The following is a 21,033-nucleotide window of genomic DNA, read 5'->3' on the forward strand; positions in this document are numbered from 1 at the left end:
ACGTTAGCGGGAGTGAGACACAATGCATTTTGAGGTCTCGAGATCATGGCGTTAAGGTAACGTACTGAGTAACGTTAGTACAGGGGGGAGTGACAGGCTGCGGTTGGGAATCGGAAAAAGGATGGGAAGTAGTTTTAACATGACTTTAAAATTGACATCCACCGAGCCAAAATCCTTATGCTATCATTAGTTAGCTCGTTCTGGTTTCCTAACTGCGTCGCCAGTTATAGGAGCTTAGCTGGGAGCTTCATGGAGACAGCTAAAGTGTACATTAGCTGCCCTACAGCTGTCAGAGTTAGCTTTGACTTCATATATTACCTTCTAACAGCTGTATTCTCAGTAACGTGACAATCTGCAAAAAAACAGGTTGCTTCTAAATCGCTAAATAGTAGTGACAGTACCGTTTGGCTTAGTTATCAGTGCTGTTAGCATCGTGGCTAACACTATTGTTACTTTTCTTTATGACAAATCGTTTCAGCTGTGCTTTCTAACATGATGTCATTGTGCTAACCGAGCACCGTTAGCCTTTACAACAGAGCCGCTTCACTACACTTGTTAGATAATGTTTCATTACAGAGTTCTCTGTTGATTTGCGTTTGTCACCGTGTGCTTGTGGTGGAATATAATGTAAACAGAGCAACGTGCCAGAAATGCAATGCGCCGTGACTTAGGTCCCCTTCAAGGCCAGGCTGATGTTGGAAGTCCCTCTAGTGGACAGAATGTGTAACAACAACCACATACTTATAGTGGCATTGACAATGCATAAAGGCCTTTTTACAGTCGCTGTTCCCGACCTGTCGTGCGACAATGTGACGTCAAAATGACGTAGATCTCGCTGACGTGCCAGGATTTAAAGTGCAGAGGTCGTGCACCACTCTATTTTTTTCAGCGGCGCACGACAAAGGGGAAACGTAGACGAGTTCGAGGGCAAGCTTCTCAGAGTGACTGCAAGTCTCTCTTGTAAACTTACTGGGTTAAGATGAGTTCTTTTATGGTGAATGAAAGGCTTGATCCGACGAAGTAGGTCATCGAATCGTTGTGCAGACATTCTGAAGTATTCAAAGTGCTTCTCTTCGTCTATCATCCTCATTTGTTCACGAGGATATTGAACTCACCATATTTATGTCTGGCATTATTCAAAGGACGAACATTCCACCTTTTTCTTCGTTTCTTTGCAAGCAGGCTCAAAAGCAGCTGTTCTTCCTCATCCATTGACTCCAATATCATCTTAGCCACTGTTGACATTGATGTCAATGCTGCTGCTGCCAGTTCTGCCGTTGTTTACCTTTTTCTTCTTCTTCTAGTCCGTAGAAATAGCAAAAGTCGGTAGCCTTTCCTCAGTTGTGACACCTCTGTTCAGGAGAAGACTGCAACTAGTGTCGTGACCACCACGCGCGAGTATAAATAGTTATGGCGCTCCCATGACATAATATTATTCAAATATTTTTTTTAAATAACTAAATTTGCATGGTATTATAGAGGAAGATGACAGCTCTAACTGCAACGGCACTGTGGCGGCACTGGACGTCAGTTACCTTACTGCAGTTGTGCACGCATTGTGGTGGCAGATAAATAGCGAAACAATGAGTTTACTGTTGTTTTTTTTAAATTTGGTAATTCCAGCATGCTTTAAAGTTACTGTGGTTACAGTAAAAAAAAACAGGAACAGCAGACTGGTGGCCAGCCATAGCTTATCCATCTCCAGAGGAGTTTCTTTCTGCTTTTGCCAGCGCTGTGGAGACCGCAGGGTGCGCTATGTAGGGACTTGGGGCGGCAGTGATTGGCAATATATTCACCCAGGTGTGTGTGGTGGCGACTACCCCGCACTTGTGCTCAAGTGGCGAGTTTGCTTCCTTCCACTAGCTCTTTTCGCCTTATTAGTGTCATAAATTTAAACAAACTTACAAGTTACTGTCAAGAAATTAAATAATTATTACACTTCTTTTCTTTATTAAACAGAGAAATACAACTGTACACCTTTTGAATTCAAGTTTCTCTCCTTCACCTAACATACTCACCAAAACATGGTCTTTCCGCTGTTCCAACGATCACCAACTCTAGTTTGGTCGAAATGAATCCTTAATTTACAGCGTGAAGTGAAAATATGCCAGCTCCACTCGCCGTCTCGCTGCCCGTAGAGCAGCGGCTTGTTCTTCCAAGGCAGACCAGTAAGTTAGCAAAATAAAATGACAAAAATCGGCCAACAAATCGCCCAACCCTACAACTCCATGTTTAAATTTAGTATAGTTGTGACATTACTATCGTACGGAAGTCGTGACTTCTCATTTAAAAGCACCCGTTTCTGAATACAGGCTGTGTGCATTTCTCTGTGGATTGAGCGTATTGATAATCTCACAGTATTTATAAAGCACCTCGACCTGCTTTATACTAAAAAAAAGACATGGTATCCCACATTTTACAATATAAGACCTTTAAGTTGGATAACTTAAAAATGCAATTATAACTGCATACATTACTCTTAAATGAGTAAGAAGTGGTGGTGCAATCAGTCTTCTGCCACATTTGCTACTCCGTTTCCCGTGTTATCGTCTTTGTCTAATGTAAAGAAATACTCCTGGCTAAAGAGGTTTTAAGTTTAACTCTATGTAAGTGTCCTGCTTTCAGGTCTTGGTTTGTCATCTTTTACTTGTTGACGTACGTGATGTTTGTGCAAGTTACATTGGACCCACCATCTGTCACTCCCTCTCATGGATGCTGTATGACCCTCCCCCCCCCATAAACATTGTTGAGTCTGAGTGAGTGGCTTGACCTCGATATGGAGCATTGGTTTTGTAATTTTGCTTCTGAAAAATTAGGTTAAGTTTGTCTCCTTCCCCCCCAGAAATAGGCTCGTGTGTATCATCTGAAACATGCAATTTGTAATTGAAGTTACTTTTTTAAGGATGGTAGGTTGATATTTGGCTGGTTAGTTTGCATGTAACAGGTATGGTCCAGCTCTTGAACACAGAGTTGTTGGAAGATACAGTTAAATGTTGGTGCACTGAACCGAATACAGTGGTTTCTGAAAGCAAATGGCTTTTGGCATCTCGGGCGATGCAAAGAATAAGATGAAGGGCTGCCACTAAGTTCCTACTCCACTTGCTCCAATTTGTTGTTGCTCCTTGTAGGTGTGGTATGTTAAATCCAGCTCACATGATTCTTGGCTTTTTTTTTGTCTAGCAGTCTGTCTACAGGATTTAAGCTCCTTCCTTCCCAGCTGTTGTTAGATGCAGCATTTCTTAACAAGCTTCAGTCAACACAGCTTTCTTATTGCCTGTAATTGATTTAAGGATCTCTGTTCTTTTCTTAACAGTACCAATGTAGGTTAACTTGACTGTTTACTCTGGGAACATAGCTTTATATTCCAGTAGTAGTTAACCATCAAACAGCTGATTAAGCTCTGTTTTCCCTTCTGTTTTAATAAACTGTTGTAGGCTTTGATGTCTGCAAAGTATGCTGATTAAATTACCCCCGAGGTGCACTTTTAAACTAGCCTTCTGTTTAATCTTAAATCTGTCAAAAGAGTGTCTGCTTTAGAACATAAGCCAATTTTACAAACAAATTTAAAACCACTTACATTTACAATTAAGCCCCAGTGTTACACTTTTATACACTGCCTGTTGAGCTATATATTTAAATGTTTAGATAATTTTGAGGCAAGAATGTTTTTGTTATTTGTTACCACAATATTCTTTTATGCTTTTACTGCTGTGCCTTGGTTTGGCTTTTGAGGGGGAGAATGAATACAAGACATTAGGGAATTCCAACTAATACAAACTGTACCTTTTTTTTACAGGAGTAATAGCCTACCCTTATAGAGTCAAATTAATTTGTGCTCTGTCTTTTAACTAATTGAATATTGAGCATACATTGCAGGAGATGTCAGTGACTAAGTGTATTTTTTGGTTTAATATGAGACCTTTTTGCTGCCACCTAACTACAGCAGATGTATTTGGGGGGGCAACAAACCACTGCCGCTGTAAGATTTTGTTTGTGGTTCTCAATGCACTGATGAATAACATTTAAAAAATGTAATTGTAAAACATACTTCTGGAAGAAGATCTGTCACTCTGGATAATCCACCTCACTGTATAGAGATTTTAGTATTTTCACTTTTCAATATCTTTTCTTGCCCTCATAATTCTCATCCTTTTAACTCCAAACTGTATCTTCTTCCGCTGTCTCCTTTGGCTCTGTCCTGTCCTGTCCATGGTTGTAGATGATGTGCGAGGTGATGCCCACCATCAGCGAGGCCGAAGGGGGAGGCGGCAACGGTCGTCGAGGCTCTGGCTCCCCATTGCAGTCGGACTCGGAAGGTCACTTTGAGTCGCTGATGGTGTCCATGCTGGAGGAGAGGGATCGTCTTCTTGAGACTCTGCGAGAGACGCAGGAGAATCTGGGCTTGACTCAGGGCAAACTGCATGAAGTCAGTCATGAAAGAGACTCACTGCAGCGACAACTTAACACTGCATTGCCACAGGTAAGTAAGAGAACTTTTTCACTTTTCAAAGAAAACCCAGCCATAGAGTTTGATGATATGATTATGTATGCAGGTAGATGATAGAGATTTGTTGCTGCAGCAAGCTACACCGTAGCCTGGAAATCCAGACCCAAATCTGAAAGATTAAGGGTCTGGCAATGAGTAATGAAAATGGCGCAGCTCGAGGGGCGGCACCAAGTATGCATTTGAAAATCTCACTGCACGCAATTGGATAATGCTACGACCAATCACAACAATACACAGGGTGACGTATCCAGAGTCCCATACACTTAGCTACCAGCAGGGCTAACTGGTAGATTAAACTCTTAGCTACCAGTGGAGCTAACTGGTAGATTAAACTCTTAACTACCAGCGGAGCTAACTGGTAGATTAAACTCTTAACTACCAGCGGAGCTAACTGGTAGATTAAACTCTTAGCTACCAGTGGAGCTAACTGGTAGATTAAACTCTTAACTACCAGCGGAGCTAACTGGTAGATTAAACTCTTAACTACCAGCGGAGCTAACTGGTAGATTAAACTCTTAGCTACCAGCGGAGCTAACTGGTAGATTAAACTCTTAGCTACCAGCGGAGCTAACTGGTAGATTAAACTCTTAAGTACCAGCGGAGCTAACTGGTAGATTAAACTCTTAGCTAGAGGAGCTAACTGGTAAATTAAACTCTTAGCTACCAGAGGAGCTAACTGGTAAATTAAACTCTTAGCTACCAGAGGAGCTAACTGGTAAATTAAACTCTTAGCTACCAGAGGAGCTAACCGGTAGATTAAACTCTTGCCGTATCCGGTCGGCAAAACGGCAAAAACGTCCTTCTTGCAAAGGAACGAGGCATAGTTAATGAGCATCATTACTGAATGCCAGAGTGACTCGCTGAGCTAATTCAAATTGTGCTCTCGCGAGAACTCTGGATTTCCAGGACAGCCACCCCGGACTAAGAGAACTACAAAACTAAATTACCTGTCAAGTCTCACTGTGTAAAAGTCAAGACTCACATTGTAGTGTCTATGCTGGCATGTCACATCATGAACATTTGTAATGTAAAAATGTCAAAAGGTTTCACACTATCAAAGAAAAAAGGGTGCATTGTAATCTTATTTAAATGGAAAGATCCCGTGCCCTTTGAAGCACCCCTCCTGCATGGCTTCTTGCTGCGCTGCCAGCCAAAGTGTCAGACTCACTTTTGGATGGCAGCTCTTACAGATCTTTGGCTCCCACGGTGGAGAAAGTGATACCAGAGTCAGGTATGGTTTTGGCAGTTATATGGTCGACCAATTGCAAGGTGCAATAAGGTGTGCACGGTTTTTTCGCATCAAACTTAAAACGAGTCAAGAAGACAAAAGAAACCTGTGAAATTGAAGAATAATACATCTTCTATGAGAAACAATTTATATTGAGGAGCAAAAACACTTTCTTTCCAAATGGAGCTATTACTTTTTCAACTACTTTCACCCTTACTGTGCATATAATTAATATGCAATATGCTCTTTACAGTTATTAGATTGTCATAGCTGCTCCTCTAGGTCTACTGTTTGCATAACATAATGTGGAGGGAATCGCGATCCTGACTTTGTCCATCTGCTTGCAGGACTCATGTTTCTACCCTCTCTGGGCTCTTATATTTAAAACAAAGGGATTATGTTTCCAGTTTTAATGATGCATAAGGGGCTGGAAATCAGTTAAGCATTGGTGTAGTTTAGTTTTTGTTGAATATGCACCCAGTATATAGAGTTAACATGCTGGTTATCTTCAGTGTTTGTTTGACATTTTATTACACGAGTGAGAGAAGCGGGAGGCGCGCACACTGTGAGCGATCACAGCTCAGAATATGACAGTTGATAGGTCACAGTGCTGAAAGCAGAGAGGTCTGTAGATAGTACCGGGCCACTGCATATAGAAAGCAGGGCAGATTACACAGTGTTCTAACTGATAGTGTCCCAACTTTCCTGAAACATCAGATAGTAAGAACTGATGTTTAACACACTTGTGGAATGCCAAGGCCTTTCTTTGGAGCTCTGCGTTTTACAGCCAGGAAAACTACATCCATAGTCAAAACCTTCAGACGCTGCGTGACTCTGATCCATTCAGTTGACACTTAATATAGTACAGAATAAGTATATAGAGATTAACATGTAAAAGTAAAGCGTAGCTATTGTGTTTATGGATGTTGAATTGATAGCAGCATTGGAGGCGAGCTACTATAATCACGTTTACATGCTTTGTAAAATAAAGACAGAAGCTACCAGACTTTGCGTACACTGCACAAACTGTCATTATTATTAATTATTGTTAGCAATAAATTGTTTCAGTTTATTGACCTCTATAACACATTTTATAATTCTGTCAAACTACATAAAAAATCTAACAAAAATATTTGTCAGAGGAGCTGATCTCCAGTCAGATGGCCCAAAATTGGACTGACGGCCGACGAGCTCCTTGGTGTGTAAGCACCTCTTAAAGCAACAGAGTTTTTCTGTGTGATATCTTTGTGTGTGTCTGTACGTGTGTGTGCATGCACACTGCTGTGGTGTTGTCAGCTGATCATCTGGCTATCTGCCAAGCCTCGTGGGATTTGTATCTGGAAGGCAAGAAAATCCAGCGGTTAAAAAAAGTAGAAGCACTTTATACTGTATGCTGTAATCTGGTGTAAATACACTATGTAACATTCTTCTTCTTCTTTAGTGCAGTTTGCTTGCAAATTTGGGTGTTGTTACTTCATTCCATGATTTGATTAATTACATTCTGACTTAACATGTCTATTATGATTACTTAAAATGAAATGATTCTTAGCAAACCCCTTACAGAATGCAGATTTAAACATTTGGTATTCATTTGAGGCTGCCATTACTGAAAGCTCTTATACAAAACACTGCGTCAAAATCTAAAATGTCTTGTATTGAATGTTTTGGCAGTCTATTGTTGGAGTAGTTTTACACCAGGAACGCAAAGCCCGCGAAGTGCCGCGACTCACCGGGAAGCGTAGATTCATGCCCGATCGGGGGCCTGGCTGTTCATACCAGATGCGCATTTCTCCACACCAGTCACAAAGTTATCCTGTTTCTCTCCACTGTACAGAACGTCTTGCTCTCGCTCTCTTTTCCTGCGAGTGTTTGGTTGTATGTGTGTTACTCTGTCTGTCTTTATCTCCGTCTGTCCGTCCGTCTCTCTCTCTGTGTGCCTGCTCTAGACACAGCTGAAAAGTCAAGACAGCCAAAATCACCATACACCTACGTTTTTTCATTTTGAAATTGGTTTTATTTTGTAAAGTATCCGGCTGCGCTTTGGCCTTCCTGTATTTGATTACCTAACTGGTTTGACACATTCGCTCGCGGCACACGGAAGAAATAGAGGAGACGCCGAAATGATTGCTGCAGCTTGGAGGCCAGCGTGTGTGCTCCGCTCCTGATCGCAGCTGGTGTGAACTGAAAGATTTGATAACATGGGAGCCGAAATAAATGTCTCTAGTTCAAAGTGATTTCGCTGGCAGTATGTTTTTGGCGTTAGCTCTGCCAACCTTGCCTTCTTGTTTTTATCACTCATGGACAAAAGATTAATTAATCCATCACATTTTAAACTCGATTCCTACTTGGCTAGGGACTCTCAATTTGTAGACAACTTAATGAAATAGTGGTGGTGATAACAGCCAAGTATTTTCAATGAAACTTGTATAAACAAAAGGTGAACTTTCAAATTAAAAACAAGACCATACAAAGCAACAATTATTTAAGATACATTCCTAGGAACTAAATTGGTGCCATCTTGAACTGTTGTGTTGGAGAGAGTCTAGGTCTTCAGGCTAGTGTAGGTAGGTAAAGGGGAGGTGCAAATGTTCTCGCTTGTTCCCTCCTTCCTGGTGAGAGTACCCTTGCACTGGAATGCACAAACATTCCAGGGCAGCTTGCTCACACGTCAACAGCTTTTTCTAACTCCAGCGGTGCACTGTTGAATGGTACTTATTTTTTCTTTCTTTGTTGAATTGGTGCAGGCCAAATTGGTCCGACCCTCCCACTCAAACGTCATCCTGTGCGTAGCTCATTGACACCAGTTTGAATGTGTGCAGAGATAGATTTCTTTAGTAGTCCAATTTTAGAGCCCACATATTGCGGGCGGCAAAGTCAATTTCTGTGCTTCTGTGTCAGCCAAGGCTTGTAATAGTTCTGTTTGAAGTGTGTGTGTGTGTGTGTGTGTGTGTGTGTGTGTGTGTGTGTGTGTGTGTGTCGCTCTGCGCTGGCATTGAATTTCCAGATGTTTTTTTTTTTTTTTAAACAACTGCTGTAAAGACAGTTTGAGGCAGTAAAAGCGTGCTGTTGCTTCATTTATGTTTTTTTTTTTTTTTTTTTAACACACATCTTGCCAAACGTGTAGCGACACTCCTGACAACCGCTGTCCTCTTCCCAACTCCTGGCTTTGTAGATAAAGTAAATGTTAAGAAAAGTGCCAACTGAAGGAAGAAAGTAGAGGTTGGGGCCCTAAGTATTGGGGGTGTGGTTTGGCAAATATTAAGTGAATTAGGCAATAAACTGTGACTTTTGTTTGTGTGGGAAAATTCAATCTTACTGTTATGTAATTTTAAAAACAAAATCATGTGTGCAACTTGGCAGTTGGTGCTTACACTGTGCTATTAATCGGTGCGTCCCCTTTAAGTTTCATGATCCATCTGGTTATCCATTAACCGATTCAACCTTAACCTTTTTAGTGTCCACATCATATGAGCCATTCACACTTTGTGTATTTTGCCATGAAAGAGAGCCCCAGTTTGTTGTCTGAAGCTACAAAATAATGACTCACTCGTCTCTTATATGATGCTGCTTTGTCACATCCTCGATATGATTGAGTCAAATTTTGTTAATTTCATGTGCACAATATAACATGAACTTCCATAGGAGTGGGTATTGAGAACCTTATCCGGATTGGAAACAGTTAAAAGTGTATACAAACCAAAGAATTGTGCTTCTCTATTTCTCTAGGCGCCTGATCGCAGCCGGTGTGGCCGGACAGATTGAATAACATGGGCGCTGAAAGGAAAATAGCTCCGCTTCGCGGTGCTTCAGCGTGCGGTGTGTTTCTGGCATAAGACGGAGGCTCAACTAGCGCCCGCAAGCACCGTATATGGTCAAGGGAGCTAGAGAGTTAATGAAGAGAGGGAGCGCTGTTACAACAAAGCAGTGAAGTAAAACGTCAGAGAAATAAAACTTTGTTTTCTCAGTTTCATCTCTTTCCTCGTTCACGCTACAAATTGTATCCAGCTACAAAAAAGGCCGGAAAAGTTGGAAGTTAGAATGGAAGTACAGAGAGTCGTTGCTATGGAGATGATACACTGCCTCGTCTGGTCGCATCGGTGTAAACTGGCAGGTTTCAGAACGTTGCAGACCGGAGCATTGCAAGTAATTTCGTGTCATCGGCAATTTTTGGTCTGAATTGGCTATGGACATAGACGTCATGGTGAAACTACCTAACATTGGTGTATTTTACAGTTCCCCCTCTATTTTTTAGTCGCAAATGTGAGTGAAACGCTCGCACTGTCGAGCCCTGTCAAGGCATCTCAGGATGCAATCACATAGTGATATAAAAAATCTTAATGAGCCCTGTGATGATGTAGTCTTTTTACTGAAGGGAGGAAAATATAGCGCAAACTGGTATCCGGTCTACTACAGTAGATTGACTTTTTCTCTCTGTCTGTGTGTGTTTGGGCAGCAGTCTAAGCAGCTCTGAATAGGAACCATTGTAGTGTCTAATTAGTTTTTGACGGTGAGTCCTCTAGGAGAACAGATGCCCTCTGCACAGTGTCAGATTTCAGCACACGCTGCTGTAAGCTTTTAAGTACGGCTAAAGTCATTATGTAGGAGCTAGGCCTATTGGTTCCGATCTCACTTCCAAATACAGCACAGTGTGATTATGGTGTGATGTTAGGAAGAAATAGAGCTAGTTACCATGCTCTGGTATGTTTCCAAATTTTAAGAATCCATGAAATGTACCTGAACTTTCAGTCAAGATGATTTCAAAACAAAATGTTGAATAAAGTAGTGTTATGAAGGGTTGAAAAATAAAAAATAAAACTTCTCCAGCAGCAGCCTTTAGGGATGGTAGACAAAATGCCCACAAAATATGATTTAGCTTCATCCAGTATGCTGTCATTTGGAGTTTGTTTTACATTCTTGTTCTTAGTATTGACATACAGAGAGGAGCCTTGGTGTTTCCTGATGTCTTTTCCTCTCGCAGTGCTGCCAGAGTTGCAGTGAAGTCCTTTCCTCTCCTTGGGCCCGTTCAGACCAGGAAACGCAGGGTAGTGTCACTGAAATGGCCCATTTCTGTGACGCCCTGTTTTAAACTTACAACTCAGAGTTGTTTGAATGACAGAAATCTGCTCAGATGAGATCTAAATAAGTGCAATAGGACACGTAGCTATAGTACTACAGAACAGCGTGTTAAGGATCCCCAAATCACAGATTAATACACTTCAAAAAACGAACAATGATCTAACCAACAAAATGAACAAGAATTAACTTTAGATAGCACTAGTCTTATATGATTTAACAGGAGTTAGGAAGGAACAGTGTTGAGATTAATAATAACATTGTAACTTTCTGTTTATATCATAGTATAGTATTACACCGTTAACTGTTAACATTTGGCTCAAAAGAAATTTATTTAATTGACAAAGCACATCATGGCTACACTTTTTTGTCATTTGTTTAAAATGTAATGAGCAATTTCTTGTATTTTAGCAAAATACTGAAAGCAGCAGAAATGCAGAACTGAGTAGGCTACATTTTAATATTATTTATCACAAGTTATATCATTATCGCGATATTCAATGTTAGGTCATATGGCATATTTTCCTCATATTGTGCAGCCTTAATAACTACCCTTGTGTCAGATGCCGCATAGTGTCGTAATATTTTCATCTGTATCATCTTATAGTTTAATTTGTTTAATATGTAAATAGTTATTTATTTCTAAATTATCTGACCACTGGGTTGCAAGTTAAGTCGTCTCAACTTTTCGCCGCAGCTGGGTTTTTTCGACTCCCCCCTTGCAGCCCCCTAAACGCGCGACCCCCATTTATAATGATTGGGCATGTGCGTTTTCGAAGCACCGTTTGATGGCCGACGCAGGCAGTGTGAATGTAGGCTTACATTTTTAACTGATCTGCCTACAAAGGCATTGTCAAAATGTCAGAAAATATAAGATCTCTTTTGTCCATATTGCTTTTTATTTGCACAGTTCACAATTCACGAGCGCAGACACTAATAACGTTCCCTTTTAGTGGTCCTTTTTAAGTAGTACGTTACACTTCATGTTGTCCAAATTACCTACTTGAATTTGTTGTGGCTACATGAATACTACATGAAAAATGTTTTTATTAGCTGACATACTCTAAGGCAGATTTTTATTACAAAAAACAATATTAAATATTAAACAAACAACATTAAAAGCCGTATAAACATAGAATCCAGCTGAAACTTTAATCAACAAATGTCCTTAACAAATGTGGTGAAAATCTATCAAGAATGAGCAGCCCATGTCCCTATGGTTTATGGTATAATGTATGCAATCTACATTCAGACGAGGGAAACATTACTCATTCATGCCATTCCAGTGCTCATATTTGTTTCCGCCCGCTCCCATTCAGGCATATTTCTTAATTATATTCTAATACAGAAATTAGTCTTTGTCTTGGTGCCACCAAGGTGCTGGGATATTCTTCTCCGGGGGGTAGAATGCTGAAAATGACAAAACACTCATCCCTGAAAAGCTTTTGTGTATTCCTCTGTGTTTTGGTACGCGGTTCCTTTAATAGGTTGGCACACATATTTGTGTACCCCCCTTAATCCCCTCCCCTGTTCTGAGGCTTACAGAGCAGCTCAGTGCACTTCTAACCAGCATGTACACTCACTGAGCCATACACCAGTTTACCCTGCTGCAGGGAGAATTGAGATCAGGCTTTAAAGCCCATGGCTGCATTCGCTTGTATACAGCTTATGACTCTACTGTATTCAACCTGCATATTTATATATTTATGTATATGGGGAAATAAACACTCAAATTTGAAGCTTGATGCCTACACTCTTCTCAACTACCTAAAACATGACTGAGGATAATAATATAAGTGTAGAGTTAATTGTTTTAAGCTGTTGAACTGCTCCGTACTTGTCTACATGGTGTCATGTCTACCTGTTGTATGATGTAGGCCTGCAACTAACGATTATTTTCATTGTCGATTTAATCTGTCTATTATTTTCTCGATTAATGGATTAGTTGTTCTATAAAATGTCAGAAAATGGGGAAAAATGTGGATCAGTGTTTCCCAAAAAGCCCAAGATGACGTCCTCAAATGTCTTGTTTTGTCCACAACTCAAAGATATTCAGATTACTGTCACAGAGGAGAGAAGACACTAGAACATATCTAAGATGCTGGAATCAGACTACTTTTTCATAAAAGAAATACTCAAAGAACTAATCCATTATAAAATAGTTTATGCGATTATTTGAGTAGTTGACAACTTATCGATTCATCCTTGCAGCTCTAGTATTTTGTATGTATCATTCATCCCATAAATGAAAGTGCCCTCTTCTAAAAAGATGTCTGTGTCTAATATTGTCGTACTTTGTTTTGCACGTGCCCAGTTTTGTGAGGCGGTTGGTACATACCCACAAATAACCACCGATAATATGAAAGTTAATCAGTCCACTCACTTATTAACTTGGTTGGGGGTTGGTTTTGATGGTCCAGTCTGGGTCGAAATTCCTAATAATTTATTTGAAGGCATGTACCACACCGAGGAAGGTCTAGGTTATCTCTTTTTCTGCCTCCTTTTGTGAAGTTATTACAGATGTATAGTAGAATAAATAACATAATTTAGAACACTAAATAAAAGTCTCGTTCAAGTCTTGTTAACTTTTAATAACTCATTTCTCTGAACAAAATACTGGATTTAATGACCAGTGAGCATCTTATGGGTGCTTCTTTATGATTAGATTTTTTTCTACACTGAAATCATTAAACCGCACATCCACAATACAAATCCACAAGCAAGTACCAAACGCTCCCCATTTGTTTTTACTCATTATGGTATTTTGTGTAAATAATGAGTAAATGAACATTAGGGGGAAAGAACAGGGTCATAAATGACGTTTAGAGGCATTCAGAAATCTTAAGGTTGCTGTACAACTCAACATTAGCGTCTGCTCTGGAATGTAGGAAGTAAGCCACTCTGTAATTACCCCTGGGCCTGCCTCTTATGGTCTCTCATTGGCTAGCAGAGAGTGGAGATCTTGGTCGTAGCCAATAGCAAACTCCCACTTACTCCTTTTAGTGAGGCAGAATCTGTGCCAGTCGCTGGAAAAGCTCCGAGGCTGGAGTGAAGGGAAGAGAGAATAGTTGTGGTAGTGACTGAAAAGAACGATCAGTTCCAGCAACCCCCTCCCCCCTCCAACACCCCCCCCCCCCCCACACACACACACACACACACACACACACACACACCCACACACACACACACACACGTGGAAACGCAGCAAGAAGGCCTCGCCACTCAGGGTGCCTGTGCTAGTTTTTGCAGGGCAAAAAATCAGGATGGCACATTCTTTAGGTCCAACCATGCATGTAATCCCTAAAAGCAAGTGTGCATGTGTGTGAGTGCACAGCTGCATTTGTTGTAAAATAATCTGAAAAAGATGTAAGGTATATTGGAACAAGTCTGCTCAGAGAGTAGCACTATATTGTATTTTCATTTTCTCACACAGTTTGAGGTGTTTATCTCTTTAAAGGTGTTTCACCATCTTACTTTTCTCTTCTGCCATTTTAACATCAGACCATGTTTCTGCATGATTCCGACTCTCTGATATATGGATATGGTTGTCCTCATGACAAAGTCTGTGTTAGGTCACTGCGGTCTGTATTATTACCTCTTAGAAAGTAAGAGAGAATCTCTAATCGAATACCGCTGCTGATAGTAAAGTGCAAAAGGATTTATGGTACTTTCCGACAGCAAGCAGTTGTCATCTTGCCTCCGTTGTTTCCGATGTAAACGTTACCAAAGCCCTGTCGGTGGACAACATGGCTAGGAGAGAGAGGAATGTCAGCGGTCATTTGCCAAGGCTTGCTGTGTGATCATGGCATCTGCAGAAACCACACAGAGAAAAAAGATGCAGGAGCTAATTTAACTGCTATCTTTTATAGTGGCAGTGAACAAATATGTCAGTGAAGAAAAAAACGGCCTTGCAGCAACATTAGCTTAAAAGGCCAGTGTCAATGTTATGACTTACTAAACTTGCTATATTTAGTATGTCATAATGCTCAAAAGGTCCTCTATTTTAAGCCCCAACTTGCTTTATTTTAGGATGAGATTAGAGTAGGTGTGTAGTATGTGATAGTGGCTGTTTAAAAAAAAAAAAAAAAAAAAAAACAGAACACTTGCGTTGCACTGCGACAGACACAGCTGACAGTACCTTTTTAATCCTTTTTCGATACAGGTGATGGCACAACCAGTAAAGTGTCTAAAGGCTCTGACAGAAAAGGCAGTTGGGCTGATCAGTCGGCTCCTGTCTCCCCGAGTTGGTCAAAAAAAGTTCCTCAGAACACACCGAAGCGACGCCGACTTGAGAGTACGTTCTGCGCGTGCACGAGACGTAATACGTCTCCGTAACAGCAGGCGGCGCTAATCTGTATTGTCGCCCAAAAAATGAAAACCGGTAGCTGATTGGACGAATGAGTCACGTGGGTCTGGTGACCATAATGGCGGCGCTCTCAGAATACAATCTCATATTTTACGAAAATAGTTCACCGAAACGTGTTTCTGAAAACATTTTAAGCGAGAAATAGGCCATGCAGTTGCTGATTCTGTCTTCATTTCAGATTGACTAAGATTTTGAGAGGCGTTCGTCAGGCTCATCCCGCTCGTCATTTCCGGGTTAGCGCTCCACCAATCAGATTGGTCATTGAGTCCGACTGCCCGCCTTCGATTCAATGTGTCAAATCGGCCCAAATGAAGGCCGACGGCTCCTCCGACTGACGACGGCACGGAACACACTGAACAGACTCGAGTCACCGACCTCGCCTGGCTGTCCGACAGCCGATAATCGGGTTGCTGTGTCAGGGCCTTAAGAACTTGCATCTACTTCTAGAAACAGACGTTAGATTGCTGCAGTGGATTTATTTTATACTCTATCAAAGGTTTAAACTGTAAATATGCAAGCTCCCTGTCTCCACAATAACAACAGTTTTTAAATTTCTTTAGCGGTAACATGTTAATGTATTTGTACATTTCTATTGTAGGAGTTTGCTGCACTAACAAAGGAGGTGAACGTGTGCCGGGAGCACCTTCTGGAGAAGGAGGAGGAGATTGCAGAGCTCAAGGCGGAGAGAAACAACACACGGGTTAGTATAATGTGCTGTGCTGTTACACACACACACACACACACACACACACACACACACACACACACACACACACACACACACACACACACACACTGTTCTTAATCTTTTAGGACAAACTGCAACACACAAGTGTTACACATTCAAACAGGCCACAATCTTCACTATCCACCACTGACGAGGAAAGTTTGGCGGACCTGCGTACTCCAGTCAAATCCCTGCATGTTTCTGTTTTGGGTATAGGCGGTTGTCATAACACTGGTTGACAAATCAGTTTCTATCCTATAATCTAAACCATTGTCACAAATGGCTCAATCATCGAAATATTTCAACCACTGACAATAAATTTCTTCACAGACAGCTGTTTGTGCTGAAAAGGAGCACAGCTATACCTCAGCGAGTGTATTATTAGTCAGTAATGTCTCTGACTAGGACCTGTTTACTCTTGCATACTCATCAGAATCAGATTTATTGGCCAAGTATACTTACATACACAAGGAATTTGACTTTGGTAGGTGTTAACTCTCTATACATAGACAAAGTGTAATATAGACACATACTGTACAATAGAGACAACAATATACATATAGGCACATATCAACATAATATACAAAAATACAAATATAAAAATAAGACCTATCAAGACAAGTACGCATGGAGTGGGATGTAGAGTGCAAAAAGTAATAGTGCAAAGTAGTGTGCAAGATGCATATTGGAATGATAAGTATGTAATATGTACAGAAGGGGGTGAGTGGCCAAAGTGGGGATGACCCCACTTATCCACAGTTCAGTAGAGTGATGGCAGTGGGAAAGAAGCTGTCCTTATGTCTGGTTGTTTTTGTGCGCAGGGATCTGTAGCGCCTGCCATCATATTGAAGATGTTTTTGCTTTGAATATCCAAAACCTTAAGGCATTGGGCAACGAGAAGCGCCAGTCTGTCATGCGAGATCGTCATTTGAAAATATTATTCAACCTTCTATAACAAATGTAGAAGTAGACACAAGAAAAGGTGGAGAAAACCTGGAGATAACCTAAGTTAAAAAATTGGAAAAAGGAAACATTGAATGGCAGCCTACCTAAACAGATACTTCAGGCTTATTAATGCAAAAACAACTAGAGATGGTCCGATACCATTTTTTGCTTCCCGATACCGATTCTGATACCTGAACTTGCGTATTGGCCGATATCGACTACCGATCCGATACCAGTGTGTCATATATTTCATTATGTTTTAACAACTGTATACTACTATCCCTGTATGGATGTGATATTTTTGTTGTCGGTCTGGCTCAGGTTAAACTTTTTGTGAAACATGAACAATGAACGCCCCAGAACTTTCTTTTATTCTGCAGTTTGACAGTCAGTTATAACGGAAAAAGAACATAAATAAACTACTTAACGTAGATTTTCTTTAGGGCTTTATGACGTGGTATCGGATCGGTGCATTAACTCCAGTACTTCCCAATACAGATACCAGGGTTTTAGGCAGTATTGGAGCCGATACCGATACTGGTATCGGTATCGGCTCACCAAAAGTCTATGATGGCTATGGATAAACAATAATTGTAGTGATTTATTGTGATAGGATAAGTGTGATGATTCTTTTCTTTTCTTTTCAACAAAGTTGATGCTCTATGCTTGTGCACATGAGCAAAAAGTTTTAGCCGGATGGGTTTCTAACACTATCTCTCGTATCTCCAGCTCCTGTTGGAGCACTTGGAGTGCCTGGTGTCTCGCCATGAGCGTAGTCTGAGGATGACGGTGGTAAAGAGACAGGCTCAGTCTCCCGCGGGAGTCTCGAGTGAAGTGGAGGTCCTCAAAGCCCTTAAGTCACTTTTTGAACACCACAAAGCCCTCGATGAGAAGGTACGACTGTGTGTCTGAGTGTTTGAAAGGAATGAAGCGTGTGTGTACATGTTTACATGTGTTACAGATTATTGACATTGCAAAGGCAAAGAAAATGGGATAGACAAAGTAAAGATTTGGAAAGGTGCGCAGTTTTGTTTATTTTGGTGTCACATGTTTTGTAGGTGAGGGAGCGACTACGTGTTGCCTTGGAAAGATGCAGCGCATTGGAGGAACAGCTCACCCTCTCGCACAAAGAAGTAAGCAAAAATGACTTATAATGAAAAGTATTTACTGATCAAAAGTTCGCTTAACTCCAACCCAATACCAATACAACCGTTTTTAAGTTAGGGTCAAAATATTGACAATATACTGCATTCACATGATGTAGGAATATTTGCTGGAACAACTTGACGGCCTAAAGTAGCCAATTCAAAACCCTTACCGTGCTTTTATTGTTTGATGAGTGATACATTTAGGCTTACATTTAACACCACATTAAACATTGCCGATCAGCAACAACAACAAAATACAACAAACAGATGGTTCCTACCATTGTCTGCCCCTGCTCTTATAGAAGTAAGCATATTTAAAACACCAAGTCATGTGGTGCAAATGCACGGATTTAAGATGTTTATTTAGGCTGTTGATCTTTACAGAAATCTAAAGTAAAGGTGTATCACACCATGTTAGTGAAATGCAGTGACTATAATTGATTGCAAACATGATGTAGGAATTAATGACGTGCTCCCTTTAGTTTTTTTCTGCACTGATGCAGACTGAATGGTGAGATGTTTTGACATGCAGCTTTGACAGGTCAATGTTTATTTTATTTTTTATTTATCTCATACTAGAGGGAGAGACTTACACACCAGGAGATGCTGGCAAAACAAAAAAACTAGACAACCTTTTAAGAAACAGATGTGATCAACAGTCAACGTATGATTCTTCTGATGGCACTAAATTGTATTTTATTGCCATTTTTTGTACATTTGAACTGCTTAAAGACATCTCTCCTGCACATAATTCCTATTCACACATTGAATATTCACACTGGATCTAAGAAAAAAAAGATTCACAGCTCTTACGTACACACATGGGCACATGAATGCAAAGAGGTCTTTAGTCCACTGTGTATTGAATGGGATTAAGATTGACAAAAGGCCCAGAGGATCTTGTGGAAGTGCCCTAGATTTCCTCTCTGCTTCATGCTACATTCATCTTTTGTTCCTGAGAATCAGCCTAAGACCACACACACACCAACACACATAAAATCAACCACTTGCCACTTTGCTTTTATTAGTAACCTTACTTCCTAGGGCAAGGCAGCTTTTTGCTGTTCTGTTTTCCTACTGTTTGGCCATTTGGCATAGAATGTATCGGCCTCTGCAGCATATTCATGGGAGTTTGCGACGAAAATAGTTGTGGTTTGAACTTAAGGCTCTTGGCCTTTTTGTAGCTGCTAGCTACATTTGTATGTGTCTCTGTCCTATGCACACACATGCACAAATGCACACACACACAGAAAACTTGCTTTCGTGGAAAGAAAAAAAAAAAAAAAGATCAAAGGAAGCAAACTCCTTTAGTGCTCTTGGAGAAGTGGTTAACCAGATAATTGTTTAAATGGTTATCACCAGCAAATGAATGACTTGAAAAGGTGTTAACAAACTGGTGTTTTCTCTAGTTGGCTTACCTCAGGGAGCAGAGCAGCCAGAAGAGAGGGATGGCAGACGGAACCAGCGAGGTCAATCACAACTCTGAAAACACACCAAGCACTAATGGCAAGGTGAGGTTACTAAACTGCATATGTGAAAGCCAAGCGAGAGACGAGGCTACACCGTTGCTTGTGTGTGACAAGTGTCTAGCATCTATTCAGTTAAGGAAAATTCAATCTTAAAATGAACTAAGGATGTATACTGTATTGTTAAATTGTAATATGATGTAATCTAAATATAGTAGTTTGAACATTATTAAGTACAGGAGTAAGGTATCTCATGCAAGTCTTTCCTTTTTTCTTCCCGTCTATTTATTAAAAACAAATGTGGTCCTGGCTTTGCAATGAATAGCTGTACTATGCTGTATTGTCTACACACACATGCACAGACAAGATGTATATACTGGAAGAGGTGGAAAGCTGGAAACAGTCCAGGTTACTGCTGACGGATTGTTCTGCAGTATGTTTCCGCCTAAAATGATAAAAACTTTGACCTCATTTAATCAGTGCTTGGAGCAGCAGGTATAGAATGAGCGATTTAAATTCATCTCATGTCTCATCATGATCATTATGTGCATTATATGCTTGATCCAATTTTAAAATGACAACATACCTAACCAGTAAACTGTAATAAATCTAGATATTTTGTCTTCCATATTTCATATGGCTTGATTACAGTACACACATAAACAGAACATAATCAGGAATATCATATTGATCAGTCTCTATTATTAAGTGAAGTAAGGCCTACGTGCCTGTTCTGTACATCTTGTGTGCACTGGCTAAAACAGTTGTTAATTCACCCACAGCGGTCATCGGACGGTTCGCTGAGTCAGGAGGAGGAGTTGGTTCATGGGTTTGGGAAGGTCAGTGAGCTCAAGGATGTGGTGGACCGTCAGTCAGCTGATCTGGGCCAGATGAAGGAGCGCATGGCTGCTATGGTTTCACGCATCAGCGAGCTGGAGGAGGACCTGGACACGGCCCGGAAGGACCTCATCAAGTCTGAAGACATGAACACGCGGCTACAGAGAGACCTGAGAGAGGTAAGGAGGCCGATATGTAAACCAAAGATGTCTTGAAGTGTGACCCAATACGTGAGCTCATTGTGGCCTTATGTACCACAAATAAGGAAGAGGATTAAACACAACATAAGCACAACTAAAAACCAATAACTGTACAGTGGGTAGTTGAAAATGTATTTTTTATGTACGTGTTTCACACTGTGGTTTATCGTTTTACATTCTTGTTAAGCTAATAATGTCACAATAGTAATATGTCTACAGTGCTGTGTATGGTGGTATAAATCGCAAGCTTATCACGATACTATATATCAATTCTTTGGACGATACGGTATTTTCTTAAAGTGTGCGATACGATACGAATTTGATTCAATTCCGGGCCCTGCGATCAATATGAGACGACGTCATAAGCCCATTTAACACAATCAGTTAGTTATATCAGCTGACAAAAAGAAACTAATATATGATTTAACTTAACTTGACATTTTATTACTGAGCTCTTCCAGATAAACAAAATAATAAAAAATGAATAAATTAAAAACAACAAACCATTCTTTTTAATAAAAAGAATAAACATAAGG

General features: G+C 40.5%; 1 protein-coding gene and 1 long non-coding RNA gene across 23 annotated transcripts in view; one reads left to right on the plus strand and one right to left on the minus strand.

The window, feature by feature from the left end:
- The window catches only part of ppfia1 (PTPRF interacting protein alpha 1), a 54,948-nt gene that overhangs the window by 1,773 nt on the left and 32,142 nt on the right, over positions 1-21,033 (plus strand). For all 22 annotated transcript variants that reach the window (XM_035999701.1, XM_035999702.1, XM_035999700.1 and 19 more), the window contains exons 2-7: positions 4,220-4,480; positions 15,773-15,874; positions 17,576-17,740; positions 17,905-17,979; positions 19,404-19,505; positions 20,243-20,476. In XM_035999701.1, coding sequence (XP_035855594.1) covers positions 4,220-4,480; positions 15,773-15,874; positions 17,576-17,740; positions 17,905-17,979; positions 19,404-19,505; positions 20,243-20,476 — 939 coding nt within the window. The remainder of the gene's footprint in view (positions 1-4,219; positions 4,481-15,772; positions 15,875-17,575; positions 17,741-17,904; positions 17,980-19,403; positions 19,506-20,242; positions 20,477-21,033) is intronic.
- On the minus strand, positions 1,173-1,488 carry LOC116067204. The gene is made up of 2 exons (XR_004109142.2): positions 1,286-1,488; positions 1,173-1,227 (listed from the first exon to the last, which is right to left on the minus strand). It is a non-coding gene; the product is annotated as an uncharacterized LOC116067204 (long non-coding RNA).

This window comes from Sander lucioperca, chromosome 3 (assembly GCF_008315115.2).
Source record: "Sander lucioperca isolate FBNREF2018 chromosome 3, SLUC_FBN_1.2, whole genome shotgun sequence".
In the NCBI taxonomy this organism is placed as follows: Eukaryota; Metazoa; Chordata; class Actinopteri; order Perciformes; family Percidae; genus Sander; species Sander lucioperca.